Source organism: Entelurus aequoreus, linkage group LG09, assembly GCF_033978785.1.
Source record: "Entelurus aequoreus isolate RoL-2023_Sb linkage group LG09, RoL_Eaeq_v1.1, whole genome shotgun sequence".
Lineage (NCBI taxonomy): Eukaryota > Metazoa > Chordata > Actinopteri > Syngnathiformes > Syngnathidae > Entelurus > Entelurus aequoreus.
In genome coordinates, this window is record NC_084739.1 from 17,710,434 (window position 1) to 17,732,331 (window position 21,898).

The window sequence follows — 21,898 nt, forward strand, 5'->3', positions numbered from 1 at the left end:
CCTCCCTCAGGACTCACCTGCTCAGACTCCACTTTTCTCGTGAGTGAAGCACCCCATTATGTCAAAGCAACCGTAAAGCAAACCATTTCCCTGCGCGGACTCACTGCGTTCATGTTTGCGTTCCTCTCCTCCGTGGAGGTCTTTCTCCCAGGCCTGTAATTTGTGTGGTCCGACTCCACGGAGAGATGTCTAATGAGCGCTTAATGGGGCATTGGTGAAAGCATCAATTAAGTTAATTGTAGATCATTGTGTTCATTTTAGTCATTTAGAAAACCTCAGCTTTCCTAAATGTTGTGACTTGTGTGGGGAGATGACGGAAGAGCGCGAGTAAAGACCGAGCGGCGGTTAGCCTCAAGTGGAGCTCTGCGTGCTGAGACAACCTTCATGTGATTTACTGCCAGCAACGACGAGGGCCTGGAACGGATGATTGTTTCTGAAGGGCCGGGTTGTACTTTTTGTTGTCATCCAGCCTCACACAATATGTAGATGATTACATTTTGGAGGTTCCACGTGGTGACAGCAGCTACTTGTCCCCTCCTGAGTATTGTTTGTTGTCGGTTTGCGGGGGCGACAGTGGCTTAGTTTTTGTATGAGGACTTGGCTGTTAGGACTGCAATGAAAGGAAATAGGAGCTGTGGACAAGTTGCTGAAAAGATGTGACCCTGCTTCTTGAACACTGTCGTCTGGCTCTTGGGCGGTCCTTCAGTCCAGAGACTAGAAGAAGGGCTTGAATGTGTATTGGGTTATACTTGTCTAGCGCTTTTCTACCTTCAAGGTACTCAAAACACTTTGACACTTATTCCACATTCACAAGTGAATGGGTGAATGTGTGTCTTGCTCAAGGACACGACGGATGTGGATAGGGTGGTAGAAGCTGGGGATCGAACCAGGAACCGCCAGGTTGTTGGCACGGCCACTCTACCAACCGCGCCACGCCGTTCCTATTCTCATACTAACTATGTTAGTTATTTTATTTCTTTCTAACAATCTTTTAGTCGCTACCCCTTTAAATTTCCCCCTTGTAGGCTCCAACCCCTGGCGTGGCTCAGATGGTAGAGCAGCCGCCCCAGCAATTTAAGATTATTTTTTTATTATTATTTTGTAAAATCTGTTCTTTCTAATCCATTTTCTACCGCTTGTTACTCTCTGTGTTTCCTAGCTGCTCAGGCAAATCATATTGTCTAAAAATGCATTTTCCCATCGATATTGTGACATCATCGTGCTCGCGCTGCAGCAAGTACACTCTTTCAGTCAATTAGTGCGTGAGGAATATATATATATATATATGTATGTATGTATGTATGTATGTATGTATGTGTGTGTGAGTGTGTATATATATACGTATATATATATATATACATATATATATACATATGTATATATGTATATATATATATATATATATATACATATGTATATATGTATATATATATATATATATATATATATATGTATATATATATAAATATATGTATGTGTGTGTGTGTGTGTGTGTGTGTGTGTATATATATATATATGTATATATATATAAATATATGTATGTGTGTGTGTGTGTATATATATATATATATATGTATATATATATATATATATATATATATATATATATATATATATATATATATATATATATATACAGTATATATACAGTATATACGTATATATTCATTATTTCTCCCAATTGTTTGGAGGTGTCAATTATATGATTATATTTTGAATGGTCCCTTAAATGCTGACATTTCATAGTTCTGGACCTAAAAATGATGCCTACAGGTAAAATGATCCCCCAAAATAGACACTGTAGTTATTTCAAACGAGTTTCAGCACATTTTTAAACTCCAAAATGTGGGCGGACCTGCATCAGGGCTGCTGATGTTACATACAGAAGACTGGAAGCAAATTGATATTGAGATAAGATACACAAAGCCAAATAATATGTTCTAAACAGCGTGTGCAAACTATAAAATGATGTGCACTATTAGTGGGCGTGTTGTGTGTGATCATTAAGACCGAATTGATAACAAGTGCAAAAGTGGTGCAGACCACCCTGTTTAAATTAGGTTTGTGCGTGTACTACCCGCAGTATGTGCCCATGGAAACACTCATTTCCCTCCGCATTCATGGTATTGTGCCCTCCAATCTGTGGTGTTTTGCAATGCTAAACAAGCAGCACACACATACAATATGTAACACCTTTTCTGCACTATAGAATCACAATCTATTGACAACAGAAACTGTTGGTGTGCTCTGCCTGGAGGCGGTGGACCATCACAACACCGCAGCGCATTCATGTGTCTTAAAATGATCTAAATGCAAGAAAATGTACATTCCAAGAAGTTTTTCATATAAGAGATATATATTATGTAAATATATTTCCTATTAAAGAAACACCATTAAAAAACAACGCTAGCAAAAACCAAACTGCATCAATTTGAGTCATTTTAATCAGCCAGTCATCCAGCAGCCATTACAATTATAAAACTATATTGGTGGAGAGAAAATAAGTCAACTATGTTTTATTTCTGACAAAGGATTTTCTGTCACAGCCGTGTGCGTAACTGTGCCAGTTTGCACATAGATTTTAGACCTGCGAATTAAATACCTAAAATAGCGCCTGCAGAACTGTTTTAGTCTTAATAAACCACATGGCTGAATAATTACTGTATATTTGCATCTTCTCCTGAGGGCGTTCTGATAATCAGCATATAGTAAGTAAGTAAGTAAGTCAATTTTATTTATAAATCGCTTTTCACAGATAAAATCACAAAGTGCTGTACAAAACATAGGTGAAGTAAAACCACAATTCAATTTAAAACAACAGGGGCAACATCATAAAAAGGATACAAAGTGGATTAAAAATGTTAGTTAAAAGGTGCATTAAGTAAAAGCTTTACTAAAAAGAGAAGTTTTCAAATGTTTTTTTAAAAGTTTCAACACAATCAAGATAACGGAGAGACCGGTGCAAATTGTTCCAGAGTCTGGGAGCTATAGCCTGGAATGCCAGGTCTCCAAGGGTTTTAAAACGAGTTTTAGGGATCTTTAAAAGACCCTGGCCTAAAGACCGGAGGCTGCGCCCTGAGGAGTAGGGCCATAGCAAATCAATGATGTACTGAGGGGCCCCACCATGCAAGGCACGGAATGTCGGGACTAAAATCTTAAACTCAATGCGGAATTTAACTGGAAGCCAATGAAGACTGGATAAAACGGGGGTGATATGGGCTGTTCTGGGTGCACCGGTCAAAAGTCTGGCAGGCGCATTTTGTACAGTCTGAAGTCTCTTTAGCGTTGACTTGTTGAAGAGAGTGAAAAGAGAATTGCAATAGTCAATGCGAGACTAAATGAACGCGTGAATGATCATTTCGAGATCCAATTTTGACAGCAAATTTCCCACTTTCTGAGATGATAAAAACAGTTTTTGGTCAGTTGACGACAGTGACCATCCAAAGACATGGACTGATCGAACACAACCCCAAGGTTTCTGAGGCTGCTTTTAACAGATGCACCCAGAGCACCAAGGGAGTTCTTGATCAGGGGGATCTTTTTATCGGGAGCACTTATCGGACTTTCCGTTTTGTTTGAATTTATCCAGAAGAAATTTGAGGACAACCAGTTTTTAATAGAGGGTACGTACTCCTAGAACTCAGATAAAAAGTAAAACTCTGAATCATTGAAGGAGCATAACAGTTGAAAATCATCTGCATAGAAATGATAAGAAACATTTTTAAAACTATACTGATCAACCCCCCAAGCGGCCTCAGATACAACAAAAATAAAACAGGCCCCAGAACAGAACCCTGGGCCACACCACATGACAGGTTGGACACATTGCACATTACATCATTAAAAAATATTCCATTTATATAAAAAGTAAACCACTGGAGAACTGCACCAGAAAACCCCATCTCAGATTTGAGGCGGTCTATCAGTATACTGTGATCCACAGTATCAAAGGCAGATGTCAAATCGAGTAATAGCAAAACTGTGTAGCGACCAGAGAGAAAGCTGGAAACTTTCAAAAGAGCAGTTTCGGCGGAGTGAAATGACCTAAAGCCAGATTGGTATTTATCGTAAAAATCATGCTGTTCCAAAAATGAGGTTAGCTGCTTAGCTACCACTTTTTCAAAGATTTTTTGACATGAAGGGAAGTTTTTTGATATGGGCCGGTAATTTATAGGCTCCACCGGATCAAGATTAGTTTATTTAAGGATGGGATTCACCACAGCATGTTTAAAAAAGCTGGGGATCCAGCCAGACCGAAGTGAAAGGTTTATCAATTTTATCACCCAAGGACCAACAGCATCAAAAACATTTAAGAACAGTGGAGTAGGAACAATGTCCACAGGGCTCGATGTGGGTTTCATTTTGCCCACTAAAACCTGAACATCCTGTAGGCCGACGGGAGTAAAGGAAGACCATGGTGCGCACACAGGAGCTGGAGTAGCATATATTCCGCATATTCATGAAAACAGACACGCTCAATCGATTGTGCCCGCTACTTTTCTCGTTTAAGAGACGCAATCCTCTGCCCATGACCTTAGTGGATCAGCTTTGCATGTGCTATCAAGTTTGCACGTGTTTTAGCACACGCAAAACCTTAAATAGATCAGGCCCTAAATGCTCTGCGCACACTACAATCCGAGAGCTAGCAAACATAGCCAGCAAATACAGCGAGCCTCTGCGTTTTTTTGTCCAGTTATATATCATAGTGGTTTGCTTAAAAGCAGGGGTGCTGTTAGGAATTCTGTAATCCATTCTTCACTACATCAACTATTGCACGATCACAGGATTTGGTTTTACCATTGTCAAAATGAAAACATCACAATATTTCAACCTAAACTGACATTCTTATCCTTAAAAAAGGTCATGGTTTATTCTCTTCAAATAAATTATTGCCAAATCGCTGTATCATGATACCGTTGTTACCTCGTCAAAAATGAATATTTTTCCGAGCTATCCTATGATTGCTACCCCTAACACTGTATAGAACGTGATATATTGCACAGCAAAGTACAGTCGATACTATTGTTAATACTATTGTATAACAGATAATGTGATGTACCAATGTTTTAATTCAGTTATCACACAATTGCTCTATTGTGAACAACTTTGATCGTACAAACATACATCGTGCTATTCGATAGTGTGAAAAATGGCAATTTAAAGTGCTAGACGTTTGATTCGCCGAACCGTGATAGCTCCTTGCTGTTGCATAAAACCCGAGGACTACATTACAGCATAGGCATAATAATTAGAGGGAAAGCTCGAGTGGTCTGCACAAACATGCACCAATATCCACCCTTCATCACGCTCCTCATAAAGCAAGTAAACATGTGGGAGCGGTTAGAGCCAGTTAGATGGCAATTAAATGTGTTTTGGGCTTTTTTTGATTAGGCAGATTTTCCATCCTGGAGGCAATGGGGCTTCATTGCTCAGGTGGCTCTTTAACGACAACACACCCTCTATAGGAGGAGGTCTGGAATTGCAGATGCATGATGAAAGACAGACCACAGACCCCAAATGAAACATTTCTTTTGGTTGGTGCGACGAGGTGGCGACTTGTCCAGGGTGTGCCCCGCCTTCCACCCGAATGCAGGGCCCCGCGACCCCAAGAGGGACAGGCGGTAGTAAATGGATGGATGGATATTAATTTTGACAGCTTTACAAAGTCAACAATCCCTTAAGTCACCTAGAATGTGTATTATATTTTTGCAGGGAGAATATGCCTTTAATGTTACACAAAAAAAACAAGAATTTGGATGGCGATAACAAGTGGGATGTCAACTTATGATGAAAGGTTTCAGCAATGGTGTGTGTTTGAGAATTTTTTGCAGCATGCTTAAAATTAATTATTAGATCAATCAGCATCTTGAGAAAAAATTGTATTGTGTTTTTTTCCTTGGCTTTTTTGCAACACTTTTTGTTGAAACACAAAAGAAATAACAGAAAAAGAAGAAAATTAAAAAAAGGAAAGGAAAGAAACAAGAAAATCAAAGAAAGAAAACACAAAGGAACATAGAGAGCGAAAAAAAAAAAAATGGTTAAAAGATTGAAAAGAGAAAAAATAATGCTCTCTGCATCCTTGGGGTCACGCTGCAAGCAACACTCATCAAACCCTGACAAAGAAAGCGAAAACAAAGAAAAATACATAGAAAAACTAAAAGAAGAAAAAAGGGGAAAAATAGGAGGAAAAAAGAAAAGGAACAAGAAAAAAGAGAAGAACAATGATATACAGCGGTCCTTGAAAATAAGCAGACTCGCTCTATTTGCTGTTAATGTTTAATTGTTTCTTACTTTTACAAGCAACAATGTCAAAAAGTGGATGCATATGCCAAAATGTGTGATGTGGATAACAGTTGCATTTAATCTTTGTCATTATTCATTGACGTTAAAACTGCTTTTTTAATCCTAAGAACAATGGTTGGCTTATTTTGACTTGTTTAACTGTCCAATCAAACGCTTGTGTCCATCTATGTCAAGTTTCTATTTGTATCAGAAAATCAAACACTTTTTTTCTTGTAAAAATGTAAAAATATTACGGCTGTCAAAAGTTAACGCGTTAACTAAAAAGTTATTTAACGGTAATTTTTTTTAAACGCGTGATTAACATCCCGACTCCTTTTTGACCCTCGGCCCGTTCCGTAGGGTGAGGCAATTTAATGGCGTCCAGTTACTGTGGAGCCACAAGCGCGGCAAATAGCGAGCAGAAATGTACAAAGAAAGCGGGACATTATAGAATTGTGACAAGTCGCTCTAAGAACAAAACAAGACAATTTTATCGGCGTGAGACGACATCATCGCTGGCGAGCTTTGCCGCTTGTAGAGAGGAGGAGCTTCACATCCGTGTTTACGTTGCATTTGAATGCCTTACAAACATAAAATGTCGATGTTACTCAATGTTACTCGAACTGCTTTATTAAGATGGAATAAAAGCTTATCAGAAAAAAAGACGGTAGACACTTTAATCAGAGACTTTTTCATACCAATCACTAGGGGTGTAACGGTACGTGTATTTTTATCGAACCGTTTCAGTACGGGGGTTCCGGTTCGGTTCGGAGGTGTACCGAACGAGTTTCCACACGGACATATTAAGTAGCGTAACGCACGTTGTGTAACAATGCAAACCGAGGCACAACACACGGCATGCTAGTAGCTAACGGGCTACGATAGACTGACCATACGTCCTCTTTTCACCGGACATGTCCTCGTTTGCGGAGCTGTCAGGGCGGAGTTTCTTAAATGCCTCAAATGTCCGGCATTTTGAGTTAGAGTTGCGTGTATTTTCAATGTACCTTCAGGGTTAAGAAGGGGTTAAAAACAAAACAAATTGTGCGCGCAGCAGCATTCGTGAGGGATGAGTAGAGACAGAGAGAGTGAGAGAGTTATGATAAACGTGCATGCGTCGCCAGGCTCTGCTTTTTATCCATAGATTTATCACATTTTATTTTTTATAGCAGGGGTGTCAAAAGTGTGCCCCGGAGGCCATTTGCGGCCCACAGCTAATGTTTTAAAGGCCCACGGCACATTCTAAAAATACTATTAAAATAAACAAAAACATAACAAAAGTGAAATAAAAAAGCTTAGAGGTGAAATGTAATTTAGAAAAAGTTGCAATATTGACTAATAAAACAAAGCTGTTTTTTTTTTCTTTCAAACTGTCATTGCTCAAAACATAATATTGAATCAAAATCAATGTTATTATGAATTATTGACCTATCCAAGGTTCCGATTACTTCACATCAAATATTCCACTAAGAAAAATATTTTTGGTGGAAGATTTTGCAAATTTGGTAAATAAATAACCCAAAAATTTATATTTTGTTGTTTTCTTACTGTACCAAAAATGAAGTGAACCGTGACCTCTAAACCGAGGTACGTACCGAACCGAAATTTTTGTGTACTGTTACACCCCTACCAATTACACATAATAGCGCTACGCTTCACAGCCGGTCTAACCAACAAAACATAGTCTTACAATACGATCATGTTTGGTCAAATATGTTTTCTAATGTTATTCTGTGATATTTCTACCTAAATAAATGCTTTGTAGCAGATTGAAAAAAGTGTATTGTAATAGCGGCGGCGATATGACGACGGAAGATTGTCTTTGAACAAGTCAGCCTTTTATTTATGTTCACAGACAAGACTATCCAACTAAATATGCAGAAGCATGATACACACACGGCGGCTCCATCCTCCAACACGTTCTCTTTCTCGTCTCTTTCTTCGCTCCCACTGAGACCAGGTTTAATCCTGCAGGCACGCCTGCCACTACCCTCTGTAGTCCACATCGGGTAATTACACTTTACTACACAATATTACCATCACTACAGTATATTCTAGAGATGTCCGATAATGGCTTTTTTGCCGATATCCGATATTCCGATATTGTCCAACTCTTAATGAACGATTCCGATAACAGCCGATACCGATACATACAGTCGTGGAATTAACACATTATTATGCCTAATTTTGTTGTGATGCCCCGCTGGATGCATTAAACAATGTAACTTTACCATGAATTGATTAACGTGGACCCCGACTTAAACAAGTTGAAAAACTTATTCCGGTGTTACCATTTAGTGGTCAATTGTACGGAATATGTACTGTACTGTGCAATCTACTAATACAAGTTTCCATCAATCAATCAAAAACAAGGTTTTCCAAAATAAGAGAACAACTTCAACTCCAGTTATGGACAAAAGTGCCAACATGGCACTGCCATATTTATTATTGAAGTTACAAAGTGCATTATTTTTTTTAACATACCTCAAAACAGCAGCTTGGAATTTGGGACATGCTCTCCCTGAGATAATCCTGATACCCATTACAACTATAGGAAATACTATACTTTGACTTTCACAAAGTGCATTATTTGAGGGGGGGCGGCGTTTGGTGGTAGCCGGGGGTGTATATTGTAGTGCTCCCGGAAGAGTTAGTGCTGCAAGGGGTTCTGGGTATTTGTTCTGTTGTGTTTATGTTGTGTTACGGTGCGGATGTTCTCCCGAAATGTGTTTGTCATTCTTGTTTGGTGTGGGTTCACAGTGTGGCGCATATTTGTAACAGTGTTAAAGTTGTTTATACGGCAACCCTCAGTGTGACCTGTATGGCTGTTGCATAAAGCCGTAGATATGTGATATGCGTTCTGTACTTCTCCCGACGTCCGTGTACACGGCGGCGTTTTAAAAAGTCATCAATTTTACTCTTTGAAACCGATACCGATAATCTTGAAACATATACCGATAATTTTCGATATTACATTTTAAAGCATTTATCGGCCAAAAATATCGGCAGTCCGATATTATCGGACATCCCTAGTATATTATTTTATAACCTATTCTGGTTGATAGTCCGCAATTACAGAATGTTTAACAGGCCGAATATTACATTTGACTAATAATTACAGAAAGTAAAAAAAATGGTCATCCAGCTAAACAAACATGATTAACTTGTGCAACATGTACTCTACAGAGTATCAGAAGCATTTATTCAGTTGAAATATCACATAATACATTACCAAACATCTTTGACAATCAAATCACGATCGTAACAATTCACATGTTGTTATTAATGCGTGAAACTGGTATCTAAACATGGAAGGGTAGCTCCTCCTCAGAATGCAAGTGCTCCTAAAGCAGGAATACAACAATTTGTTATTGTGTTTAAAAGCTTGTGTATGTCCTTTTTGTGTCGAGTTGTTTAAAAAAGGATAATGTGTGTAAAAAAAAAAAAAAAAAAATTTAATTAAAGCAAGCTAATTGTCCAGTCATGGTATTAAAACTTGAAAATGATCTGTCCAGGGCACATTTATTAATGATGAAATATTATATCTATCTGCGATTATTGCAATTAATTTTGAGTTAACTTTATACAAACTGTGATTAATCTTGGTTAAATATTTTTTTAAAATATATACTTTTTTAAATCACCAAATTTGGAGGTACATGCTATTTGTAAAAATGCTACATTGATACTTTGAGTTGACATGGGAACTGATTTTTTTTTCAAGAATTTAAAGTAAAATATTCTTAATATTGTGCTGAAATGAGAGGTGCTATTGTACAATTTTTTAATTTATTTTATTTTTTTTTCCATGTTAATATTTTTATATTTTCTGGGCCAAAGTCTGTATTCAAATGTTTTTGTGACTCCCATGACAATAAAGCGCCGCACATCTTCATGTAGGCTATGTCTTAAATTAGGAGTTTTCCGTGTTGTGGTGAAAAAGGGACATAATGAGGCTGCGTGTCTCAGTGTTAACCAAAACAGGGCTGGAAAAACAAGGACTTCAAAAGTTTCTGCAAAGCTTTGAGTCATGTGCTAATCATTTTCGGGGTCATCATAACAAATGACACCTTTCTCTGAGAAGAAAGAGACAAAGATGCCTCCGGGATGAGTGCATCAAACAAACTTCTGCTCTGGTCAGTGAATGCCTCGTCGCTGGAGTCCACTGTGGCCCTGGTTGCCAGCTGGAGTACCCCCTAACCTTCCACCTTTGACCCCCAGCAGCACAAAATTCATCACAGAGCTGTCAGTCCGGCGCACACGGCGGGGAGTACATCCTGTGTAATGTTGCTATGACGACAGACAGGACGGACGCGCACAGTGATGAAAACTCATACAGGTGCCACCGATTTACCGCGTTGTATTACAAAAAACAAGTCTGTGCGCTTAAGTGTTTATGTGGCTTATAGCGTGTCATGGTCCCATCTGCCCTGATGCTTCTGGCCTGAAAGGGAGGATCCTGCTGTTCCTTGATGGAAAGCTGCTTGCTACATACAAAGATCCGCTTTCAAGAAGCCATTGCTTTCATCCTTATTAAAGAAACATGTGCTTGCTCCGTGCAGCTACGTTGGCAAACGTCCCTATCACCTCTATCAGGGCGCTTGTTGGGAGTTGTTCGCCTGCAACAGTTAAAGGAGCCGTTTCCAGCCAAAAAATATACCGCCAACCAGGGGCGTAGCACCAAATTCTGGGCCCTCATACAAAAGACCCCATCCCACCCTAAATCCAAGCTTGCCGCCGACCCATACACACACACACTTGGTATGTTTAAATGCACTAAAGCAGTGCTTCTCAAATATTTTCTGTTACGCGCCCACCACTCTCCACCGTGACTATAAATAGTATTATTTTTGGAGATGTCCGATAACGGCTTTTTTGCCGATATTCCGATATTGTCCAACTCTTAATTACCGATTCCGATATGAAGGAAATAAGTTTATTTCGGTCATATAATCAACCATCAACCATTTTGTGTGAGCAGTTTAACAGTACAGATTAGACATATTAACAATCATACACATTTACACACAAAAAGAAAAGAAAAGAAAAAGAATGACCGAACAAGGAATAGGCTGAAGCCAAAGCTTATAAATGCCTATCCTATACATTCACTGAACATTAGATTACCTGGAACATCAATGTTAAAAAAAAAAAAAAATCAATGGGATGAAAGTAATTGTTACTAAATTTTATAATTTTCAATTATTTCACCTTTCAAGGTTTTCTTAAACCTTAACAAAGAACTACATGTCTTCAGCTCATCCCTGAGCTTGTTCCACCATTTAACTCCTAAAACTGAAATACATTTGTATTTTATATCCGTTCTTACTTTACCTTTTTCAAAAATCAATATAACCCGTAAGTTATAGTTTTCTCCTCTTAATTGAAATAACCTAAGAATACAAGCTGGAAGGCTGTTGTTCTTTACTCAAAACATAATTTCCATTGTTTTTAAAAACACAATATCTGAAAATTTTAACACATTAGAACTTATAAATAATGGATTGGTATGTTCATAGTAGCACGCTTTGTGTATTATTCTAATGACCCTTTTTTTAAGTTTAATTATTGGGTCTATGTTTGTTCTATAAACATTTCCCCAAACTTCAACACAATATGTTAAATATGGAAAAATAAAAGAATAACATAACATATGCAGAAATTTCTTATTCAGCATGTGTCTTACTTTATACAGTATAGCAATATTCAATATGATATCAACCGATACCGATATATACAGTCGTGGAATTAACACATTATTATGCCTAATTTTGTTGTGAAGCCCCGCTGGATGCATTAAACAATGTAACAAGGTTTTCCAAAATAAATCAAATCAAGTTATGGAAAAAAATGCCAACATGGCACTGCCATATTTATTATTGAAGTCACAAAGTGCATTATTTTTTTTAACATGCCTCAAAACAGCAGCTTGGAATTTGGGACATGCTCTCCCTGAGAGAGCATGAGGACGTTGAGGTGGGCGGGGTTGGGGTGTGTATATTGTAGCGTCCCGGAAGAGTTAGTGCTGCAAGGGGTTCTGGGTATTTGTTCTGTTGTGTTTATGTTGTGTTACGGTGCGGATGTTCTCCCGAAATGTGTTTGTCATTCTTGTTTGGTGTGGGTTCACAGTGTGGCGCATATTTGTAACAGTGTTAAAGTTGTTTATAAGGTCACCCTCAGTGTGACCTGTACGGCTGTTGACCAAGAATGCCTTGCATTCGCTTGTGTGTGTGTGAAAAGCCGTAGATATTATGTGATTGGGCCGGCACGCAAAGGCAGTGCCTTTAAGGTTTATTGGCGCTCTGAACTTCTCCCTACGTCCGTGTACCACTCCGTACAGCGGCGTTTTAAAAAGTCATACATTTTACTTTTTGAAACCGATACCGATCATTTCCGATATCACATTTGAAAGCATTTATCGGCCAATGATATCGGCAGTCCGATATTATCGGACATCTGTAATTATTTGTGTATAAAATTGTTACAACCATACCTCTGCATAACATCGTAAGTTTGTTAAGAATAAGTAAAAGAAGAAAAAAAAGGGGGAAAAATAAGAAAGTATAGATAAGAAAAAGAACAAGAAAAAAGAGAAGACAAATAATATACAGCGGTACTTTAAATTAAGCAGACTCGCTCTGATATTTGCTGTTAATGTTTAATTGTGTTTATGTTGTGTAGTGTTTAGCTTGTCCTTATTTTTTACAAGCAACAATGTCAAAAAGTGGGATGCATATGCCAACATTTGTGATGTGGATAACTGTCGCATTTAATCTTTGTCATTATTCATTGACGTTAAAACTGTTTTGAGAACAATGGTTGGCTCATTTTTACTTGTTAATTGTCCAATCAAAAGTTTGTATCTATGTATGTCAAGTTTATATTTGTATCGGAAAATTAAACACTTTCTTTCTTGTAAAAATGTAAAAATATTAGGGCTGTCGGAGGTAACGTGATAACACGTTAACTGAAAGCTTCTATAACGACGAAAAATTGAAATTAACGTCCTGACTCCTTTTTTACCCTCGGCCTGTTCCGTAGTGTAATGAAATCTAATGGCGTCCAGTTACTGTGGAGCCACAAGCGCGGTAAGTAGCGAGCAGAAATGTAGAAAGAAAGAAAGTGGGACATGACAGAAGTCTCAGGTCCAAAGCCATGACAAGTCGCTTTAAGGACAAGACAAGACAATTTTATCGGCGTGAGACGACGTCATTGGATCGAACACTGCTGGCCAGCTTTGCCGCTTGTAAATAAAATGTCGATTGTTACTCGAACTGCTTTATTAAGATGTAATAAAAGATCATCAGAAAAAAACACGGTAGTCATTTTAATCAGCTTCACAGCGCTTCACAGCCGATCCAACCAACAAAACAAAAAATGGTCTTGCAATACCATCATGTTTTGTCAAAGATGTTTTGTAATGTTATTCTGTGATATTTCTACCTTCCATTGTAAGTTTATTAACGTTAAAGGAAACAACATACCAGTCTTTTCTCGTCTCCCACCGTGTTTACAGTGAAGCAAAGTTCTACATACTGTACGCTTCATCATATTCTGGTATGGCAAAAAAAGGCATGTTCGTCCAGGTCACATGCCCCCACAACCCCCCTTCCCAAAGGGGCACCACTATTTGAGAAGGACTGCACTAAAGCAATAATTATTGCACAGATTTGGTGTAAACTAGCTTTTGAAAACGTTATTACTATATTGTAAAAACATTATATAGATTTTCTTTGTAATTTAAAAAAAACATATAAAGTTAGGTTTTTTTTGTTTTTATTTTGCAAAAAAGCCAACAAATTCAAAATAAAGTGGCCACAATATGAATTTAAGTAATCCTATAACAGTTAGTCACTCATAAGTCATTATTCAGTTAAATATGATTATAAAACTGTTAAGTTTTTCTTTACTTTATAGTAAAGCGCAAAGTAAAGAGATTATCTGATACAGTTCACATACGATTGTAATCAGTGGATAATAAGACTCATAATAATACATCATTATTATTATGGTCTTATTATTAAAGCTCCTGGGATTAAGTCTTCCCCTGTCTTCTAACTTTAATCGAGGGTCTTGAGCGCACCACAGTTATGTGCAATGAGTTGCAAAGGTGAAACTTAAACATAACTTTCTCCAATGCTGCCGCACATACTGAATAATATTTATATAGCGTTTTTCTCTAGTGACAAAGCGCTTTACATGGTGAAACCCATTATCTAAGTTACAGTACATTTATACCAGTGTGGGTGACACTGGCAGGAGGTGGGTAAAGTATCTTGCCCAAGTACACAACGACAGTGACTAGGCTGGCGGTAAGTGGGGATCGAACCTAGAACCCTCAAATCGCTCTAACAACCGAGCCACGTCACGTCAAAATTAGACTCATTACATGTTTAAATAATTTCTTTTACCTCTCCTTGTTCCAATATGTTGGTGCTGTGTGTGAACGCTGACGTTATGACGCTTATGTTGAGTGAAGTGTTCCAAGTTAGTTTTGCCACTATCCAGGTGGAACCGACCATTTTGTATTTTTGATAGGGCCTTTAGGTATTTTTCAACATTTTTAATTTGATTCAAGCAACCTTATTAGTGAACTTTAATAGCTATATACAGTACAGGCCAAAAGTTTGGACACACCTTTTCCTCATTCAATGCGTTTTCTTTATTTTCATGACTATTTACATTGTAGATTGTCACTGAAGGCGTCAAAACTATGAATGAACACATGTGGAGTTATGTACTTAACAAAAAAAAAGGTGAAATAACTGAAAACATGTTTTATATTCTAGTTTCTTCAAAAAAGTCACCCTTTGCTCTGATTACTGCTTTGCACACGCTTGGCATTCTCTCGATGAGCTTCAAGCACACCTGTGAAGTGAAAACCATTTCAGGTGACTACCTCTTGAAGCTAATCGAGAGAATGCCAAGAGTGTGCAATAAAGTAATCAGAGCAAAGGTTGGCTATATAAGAATATAAAACATGTTTTCAGTTATGTCACTTTTTTTTGTTAAGTACATAACTCCACATGTGTTCATTCATAGTTTGATGCCATGAAAATAAAGAAAACACATTGAATTAGAAGGTGTGTGTACTGTATATTTACATTTATACATACCGGTATTTAAATGGCAGAACTGTACAAAAGCCCGGTAAAACATCCCCACTTACGACACAGCTGACACTACCAAAGGCGTGCATGTTACCATTCGGGCGGTGCATATAAACAAACTAATCAAACAATCGTCTATGTCTCTTTGTCACAATTAGAAGGTAAACTTTGTAGAAATTAACATTTATTCCAAACTTGGCGCTGTCCTTTTGTGTTGCGCGTGTGTCTAATACCGACCCGGGCAATTATTTTGACTCGGGTGCCGCATTGAAAGAAAAAAAATGTGCCTCGGTACCGGTGTGTATAAAATATAAATAAATAAATATATTTATATACCTGTAAAAATATTCTGTACAGTATGTGCGCTTGGGTCCCTTTTTTGAGGAACACTAAAACATTACACAATAATGTCTTATAAAATGCAAAAAAAAATTATCACAGACAACCTCAACATTTTGTTTACTGAATCAGACACCCAGAATGTACATTACAATAAAGAATGTGGGATTTACAATATTAACTATGAACGATAAAACATTGAATGTTAATAACATATGAACGTCACTCCTCTTCACTATTCAGACCACCTCCTCTCTTTTACAATTAAGCAAAACTCAACAAAAATGCAACAAAAACGGCAAAAGAAGAACGCAAAGGGTAAAAAAAACCCACCTACAATCTGAAATAATATCACTTTTTTGCAGAACTTTTTGCAAAAACTTTTTGCAGAGCTTTTTGCTTTCGCGTCTGTCCCTGACACCCGCGTTTTAGGTTGGCTGCGCTGGAAACAAACCCTGCCTACACTGCTTGGTGACTTGTCTGAGCTGCTGTGACCCAATTACCGTAATAACTCAAAAGCGCAGATTCCAACCATTGAAATAATTTCTATAGTTTAAGACTTATGGTAATTTGAAAACATCAGCTACAGTTTCCATCTTAAAGGTCTAAAAAACTATTTGGAAATGTCCAGCGGGTCGGATTGAAAATCTTAACTGGCCATAATTTTCCCAGGTGTGACGTTTCTTGCATGGTGGAACCAGGAAAAGGTTATGATGATTGCGGCTTGTTTGAACGCCAGCCCTCTCCAGGCTACAAATGAGGTGACCTTTTTACAAGACATTATTTACAAAAAAAAAAATCATTTGTCGGCTGTCATGCTCATTTTTGGCCAAGGAAAAGGACTGAAAAAGGAGCAGGAGAGAAGTTATTGTCAAGCAACAGCACATAAGGAAGCAAAACTTGCTCAAAAGCATCTCAGCAGCCTTCCTTTGCTCCATAGCCAACAACACACACACACACGGTAGATAGCTTATCTGTTGGCTCCTAATGTGCATCAAAGCATTGATTAGTTTGCCTCTATCAGCGCTGACAGAACTATAACTTATCTCGTTATTAATAAGCCTTTGGACCTGTTTGAATAATGTCAGAGATACTGAGCAGTCCAAACAGGACAGAAGGAGAGACAGCAGATACTCACGCTGATAAGGAGACATCAAGCAGTGATGCTTACTTGATTTAGAGAGGTTTTTAATTCCTTTTAGGCTTAGTAAAAAAAAATTAAAAAACAGTTGCCACATATGTAAGAGTACAACTGAGTCATCGGGATAAATCACGTATGTCCTAAGTGCGGCCCAGGGGCCATTTCTGGCCCGCAGCTCGAGTTTTGCTGGCCTGCAGCATATTGTCAGAAAAAAAACAGTAGAAATGTAAGAAAAATGAGAATTATATCGTGACAGCAAGCTGTTATTTTGATTCTATTAACTCAAGGGCGTCCAAACTTTTTCCACCAAGGGTCGCAGGGTCTAAAAAAAGTCAAAATATGCGGGGGACATTTATTTATTTTTATATATATAAAAAAAAACAGACGTTTAGATTTAAAGACAACATTTAGTGTGAGCTTTGTTTTGTAAGTGACAAAGTGTATATTAATATTAGTTATTACTATATCAACATTTTAGCTTTTTCCCATTACATTACGTCTGCGGGCCAACAAAACTCCAGCTGCAGGACGCAAAAAAGACACTTTGTTACTTTTAACACAAATCTAACACTATGTTTAGCAATCAAACCCCCTGGGGGACATCATTTAATAGCAATTAAGTAGCGCCAGGATGAAAAGGTTCTCAAGAAGTTAAAAAAGTTTAAACACATTTTTGATTCATAGTTTTTTTCCCTTTTTTTCAACTTCAATTTCATACATTTCGATCTAATTATATAGGTTTTGTATTTTTTTGCATTGTATTGTTTTGTATTTTGAAAAGATTTGCATGAAATGAGTTACTCGTACCTAAAACATAAAACAATGCGTCAACATTGGTATTACTAATCTTATATATATATTTGAGTTTGAGTTTATTTGGAACATGCATGCATACAACATGATACATCACAATTTCCAGTTTCTCTATTCAACATGTTCGAAAAGGAGTAGGAAGGAATTTAATCCTACCCCTTTTCTTTTACATAACAGTTGCTAAAACTGTTGTTCACTTCCTGTTCTCAATTTATCCACAATGTACTCCATAAATAATCACAATAAGACCTATTTAGACCTAATCTCTACCGAAGTACCACAACCTGTTAAGACTTACTGTAGGGATGATAACTCATTTCATGCATATTTTTCCAAATAAAAACAATGACAAAATAAGGTCAAATGGGCATTAAAAACTGTTCAAATAAAAAATAAAAAAAAGAACATGATATATTTGCCATTTTTATTTAGGACTGAAGTTGATTAAAAATGTAGAAAACCATATGAATTCACAAAAATGTTACACCCCCTTCTCTCCCTGACTTGTTCGTCTCAGTGGTACTTAATAAGGCTAAATTATTTCTCGGCGTTGTGTTGCTGTCTGAAACGTTTTTAAGTTTAAGCCAAAATAGGACAAAAAAGGGTCAAAAGTAAACTTTGTGCATTTATTACACTGTGGACAGTTTTTGCACAAGAGGCTCAATTTGTGCACGTAAGTAATTTATATCATGTGGTCAGTTTATTTTTCCTTTATTTATTTTGTATGATAGCCCATGTTTAAGTCGTTGCGTTGACACCGTTGCATCATATAAATTACTTGGTTCTAAGATTTTACATAGTCTAAATGAGTGTTTCTTAACCATAGGGCTGTGGCTAATTGTTGGGCCATCAAAAAACATATTTTTCTCAGCTGTGGTCCGTACTCAGTTGTAATACACTTTTCCACCACTTGTGGCAGTATTGACTATACCAAAGAAGTCTGGAGCTAAAATCATAGGGATATTTCTTAAGCGCAGAAATTAAGACTAAAGTGGTGAAGCTGTAGTTTCATTCGCACTTTTATTTTATTGACAATTTAAAAAAACCCAACATATTATTAATGATTATAATTAATTATTTTGAATGTATTTATTTTAGGACTGCATCATTTTATGTACCGTATTTTCCGGACCATAGGGCACACCGGTTTATAGGGCGCATTAAAGGAGTCATATTATTTTTTATTTTCTATAAATTAAAAAACACTTCCTTGTGGTCTACATAACGTGTAATGGTGGTTCTTTGGTCAAAATGTGGCATAGATCATGTTTTACAGATCATCTTCAAGCCGCTTTCTGACAGTCGCTTCAGGATGCACCGTTTTGTGGGCGGTCTTATTTACGTGGCTCACCTTCGGCAGCGTCTTCTCCCCGTCATCTTTGTTGTAGCGGTGTAGCGTGCAAGGACGGGAGTGGAAGAAGTGTCAAAAGATGGAGCTAAATGTTTTAATGACATTCAGACTTTACTTGAATCAATAACGGAGCAGCATCTCCTCATCCATGGCTCACTAGTGCAACAACTCCGTAAAAGTGTCCCGTGAAAAACCGTCCGACCGGAACTCTCTAATAACTAAAGTTCCTTGGGTGAATAATTTAAACTCACTACACCGGTATGTTTTAGCGCTTTCATGGCGAGTTTACTGACAGATATAAGTAAGAACTTTACACTACCGGTACTTTATATTAGGAATAGCAACAGCGGAGGATGAATGTCCCATAACAAGAAGATAGAGAAAAAAGAAGCAGCTTATCAACTACGGTGTCGCCACGGACTACAAAGGCGGATGAGCGCAATTTTTCAGGACTTATGCAGATCCCAAATACAGATCATCAGGTACCAGAAGGTAAGAAAAGTTGCTTTTGCATAATATTTCGAAACAAAACGCCAGATAATATGTCTTACCTTATACACACACCATAATAATACTCGTATGTTGAAGCACAGTACAATCCATCAAGCGGTGCGGCTTCATAGTTTACCAAAGTCGTACTAAAACATTTTTTAAAGATTTTTGAGTGCCGTGTGTAATGTTTTATATTTTCAATGGAACATATAAAATGTTGGTGTTGTTTACGTGAGTCATATTGCAGTCTACACGTGTCTATTGTGTGTGACTGCCATCATAGTGCAGTCTACACGTATCTCTTATGTTTGACCGCCATCTACTGGTCACACTTATCATTTCACCATGTGCCAAATAAAATAGCTTCGAGGTCGGTAAGCAAAACCAGAATTATTCCGTACATTAGGCGCACCGGGTGATAAGGCGCACTGTCGAGTTTTGAGAATAATTTATGATTTTAAGTGCGCCTTATAGCCCGGAAAAGACGGTACATTTATTTTTCAAAAGTTTTTATGAGTCCCTTTTTTGCAATGTATTTGATTAGTATTTATTTTTGTAATCAGCTTAACCTAAGCCTTTAGAATAATCTTTGTGATTAACACATGCTTTCATATCATTTGACAAGGTAGTAAACTGTAAGTAGGTTAGATAGAATTACCGAATACGATTAAAATCAAGAGTAAGATTACTAATTCAGTGTCATTATTTGAGTGGGCCGTATTTATTTTTGTAATCAGCTTAACCTAAGCCTTTAGAATAATCTTTGTGATTAACACATGGTTTTAATATCATATGACAAGGTAGTAAACTGTAAGTAAGTTAGATATAATTATCGAATATGATTAAAATCAAGAGTAAGATGACTAATTCAGTGCTATTATTTAAATGGGCCCCTGTAGTGGAAAAGTTGGGTTCGTAAAGGTTAAGAATCCCTGGTCTACATGTAGCGTGTTCACAGAACGATGCCCTGGTAAAACTATAACTTCCATGTTTACTCCACCTCGCTGGCACACAAACGGTGCCTTAAAGTAGAGGACAAACTGTACGAAGAACAAATAGAGCGAACGGCCACAGTGTTCTTTTCTAATTAGCCTAACCCAATAATGATACCCGCTGCATCTTCTTCAAATAAGCCAGCCAACACGAGATGAAACCCCACCAAAGGGGGTTGTTACATTATTGCTTTACATAAGGCCTATGAACTTATCCCTGCGGAAAGACGCTCGCCAAAGTGGGATTTTACCAAAGTCACAAAATCACTCCCAGCTGTCTCCAGTACATGAAATGCTTTCTTTCGTCTCAAAACCTCAGCGCAAACAGTACATGAAGTGTGGCGCTTTCACGAGCACGTCTGTCCTAAATATTACAACGTTCTACACTATATTGCCAAAAGTATTTGGCCACCCATCCAAATGATGAGAATCAGGTGTCCTAATCACTTGGCCCGGCCACAGGTGTATAAAATCAAGCACTTAGGCATGGAGACTGTTTCTACAAACATTTGTGAAAGAATGGGCCGCTCTCAGGAGCTCGGTGATTTCCAGAATGGAACTATCATAGGATGCCAGTCGTGAAAGTTCCTCGCTCCTAAATATTCCAAAGTCAACTGTCGGCTTTATTATAAGAAAATGGAAGAGTTTGGGAACAACAGCAACTCAGCCACCAAGTGGTAGGCCACGTAAACTGACAGAGAGGGGTCAGCGGATGCTGAAGCGCATAGTGTAAAGACTTTAAGCACAGTCAGTTGCTACAGAGCTCCAAACGTCATGTGACCTTCCAATTAGCCCACGTACAGTACGCAGAGAGCTTCATGGAAGGGGTTTCCATGGCCGGGCAGCTGCATCTAAGTCATACATCACCAAGTCCAATGCAAAGCGTCGGATGCAGTGGTGTAAAGCACGTCGCCACTGGACTCTAGAGCAGTGGAGACGCCTTCTCTGGCCCTCTCAGTGGCCTAGTGGTTAGAGTGTCCGCCCTGAGATCGGTAGGTTGTGAGTTCAAACCCTGGCCGAGTCATACCAAAGACTATAAGAATGGGACCCATTACCTCCCTGCTTGGCACTCAGCATCAAGGGTTGGAATTGGGGGTTAAATCACCAAACATGCTGCCCACTGCTCCCCTCACCTCCCAGGAGGTGAACAAGGGGAAGGGTCAAATGCAGAGGACACATTTCACCACACCTAGTGTGTGTGTGACAATCATTGGTACTTTAACTTTAACTTAACTTTAACTGACGAATCACTCTTTTCCATCTGGCAATCTGATGGACGAGTCTGGGTTTGGAGGTTGCCAGGAGAACACTACATTTCGGACTGCATTGTGCAGAGTGTGAAATTTGGTGGAGGAGGAATTATGGCGTGGGGTTGTTT

General features: G+C 38.1%; 1 protein-coding gene across 1 annotated transcript in view; it reads left to right on the plus strand.

The window, feature by feature from the left end:
- Positions 1–16,472: 16,472 nt before the first annotated feature.
- Positions 16,473–21,898, plus strand: part of adam8a (ADAM metallopeptidase domain 8a) — a 69,824-nt gene continuing 64,398 nt past the window's right edge. The window contains exon 1 of the mRNA XM_062058220.1: positions 16,473–16,492. Within this exon, the coding sequence (XP_061914204.1) occupies positions 16,488–16,492 (5 nt within the window). The 5' untranslated portion in view covers positions 16,473–16,487. The remainder of the gene's footprint in view (positions 16,493–21,898) is intronic.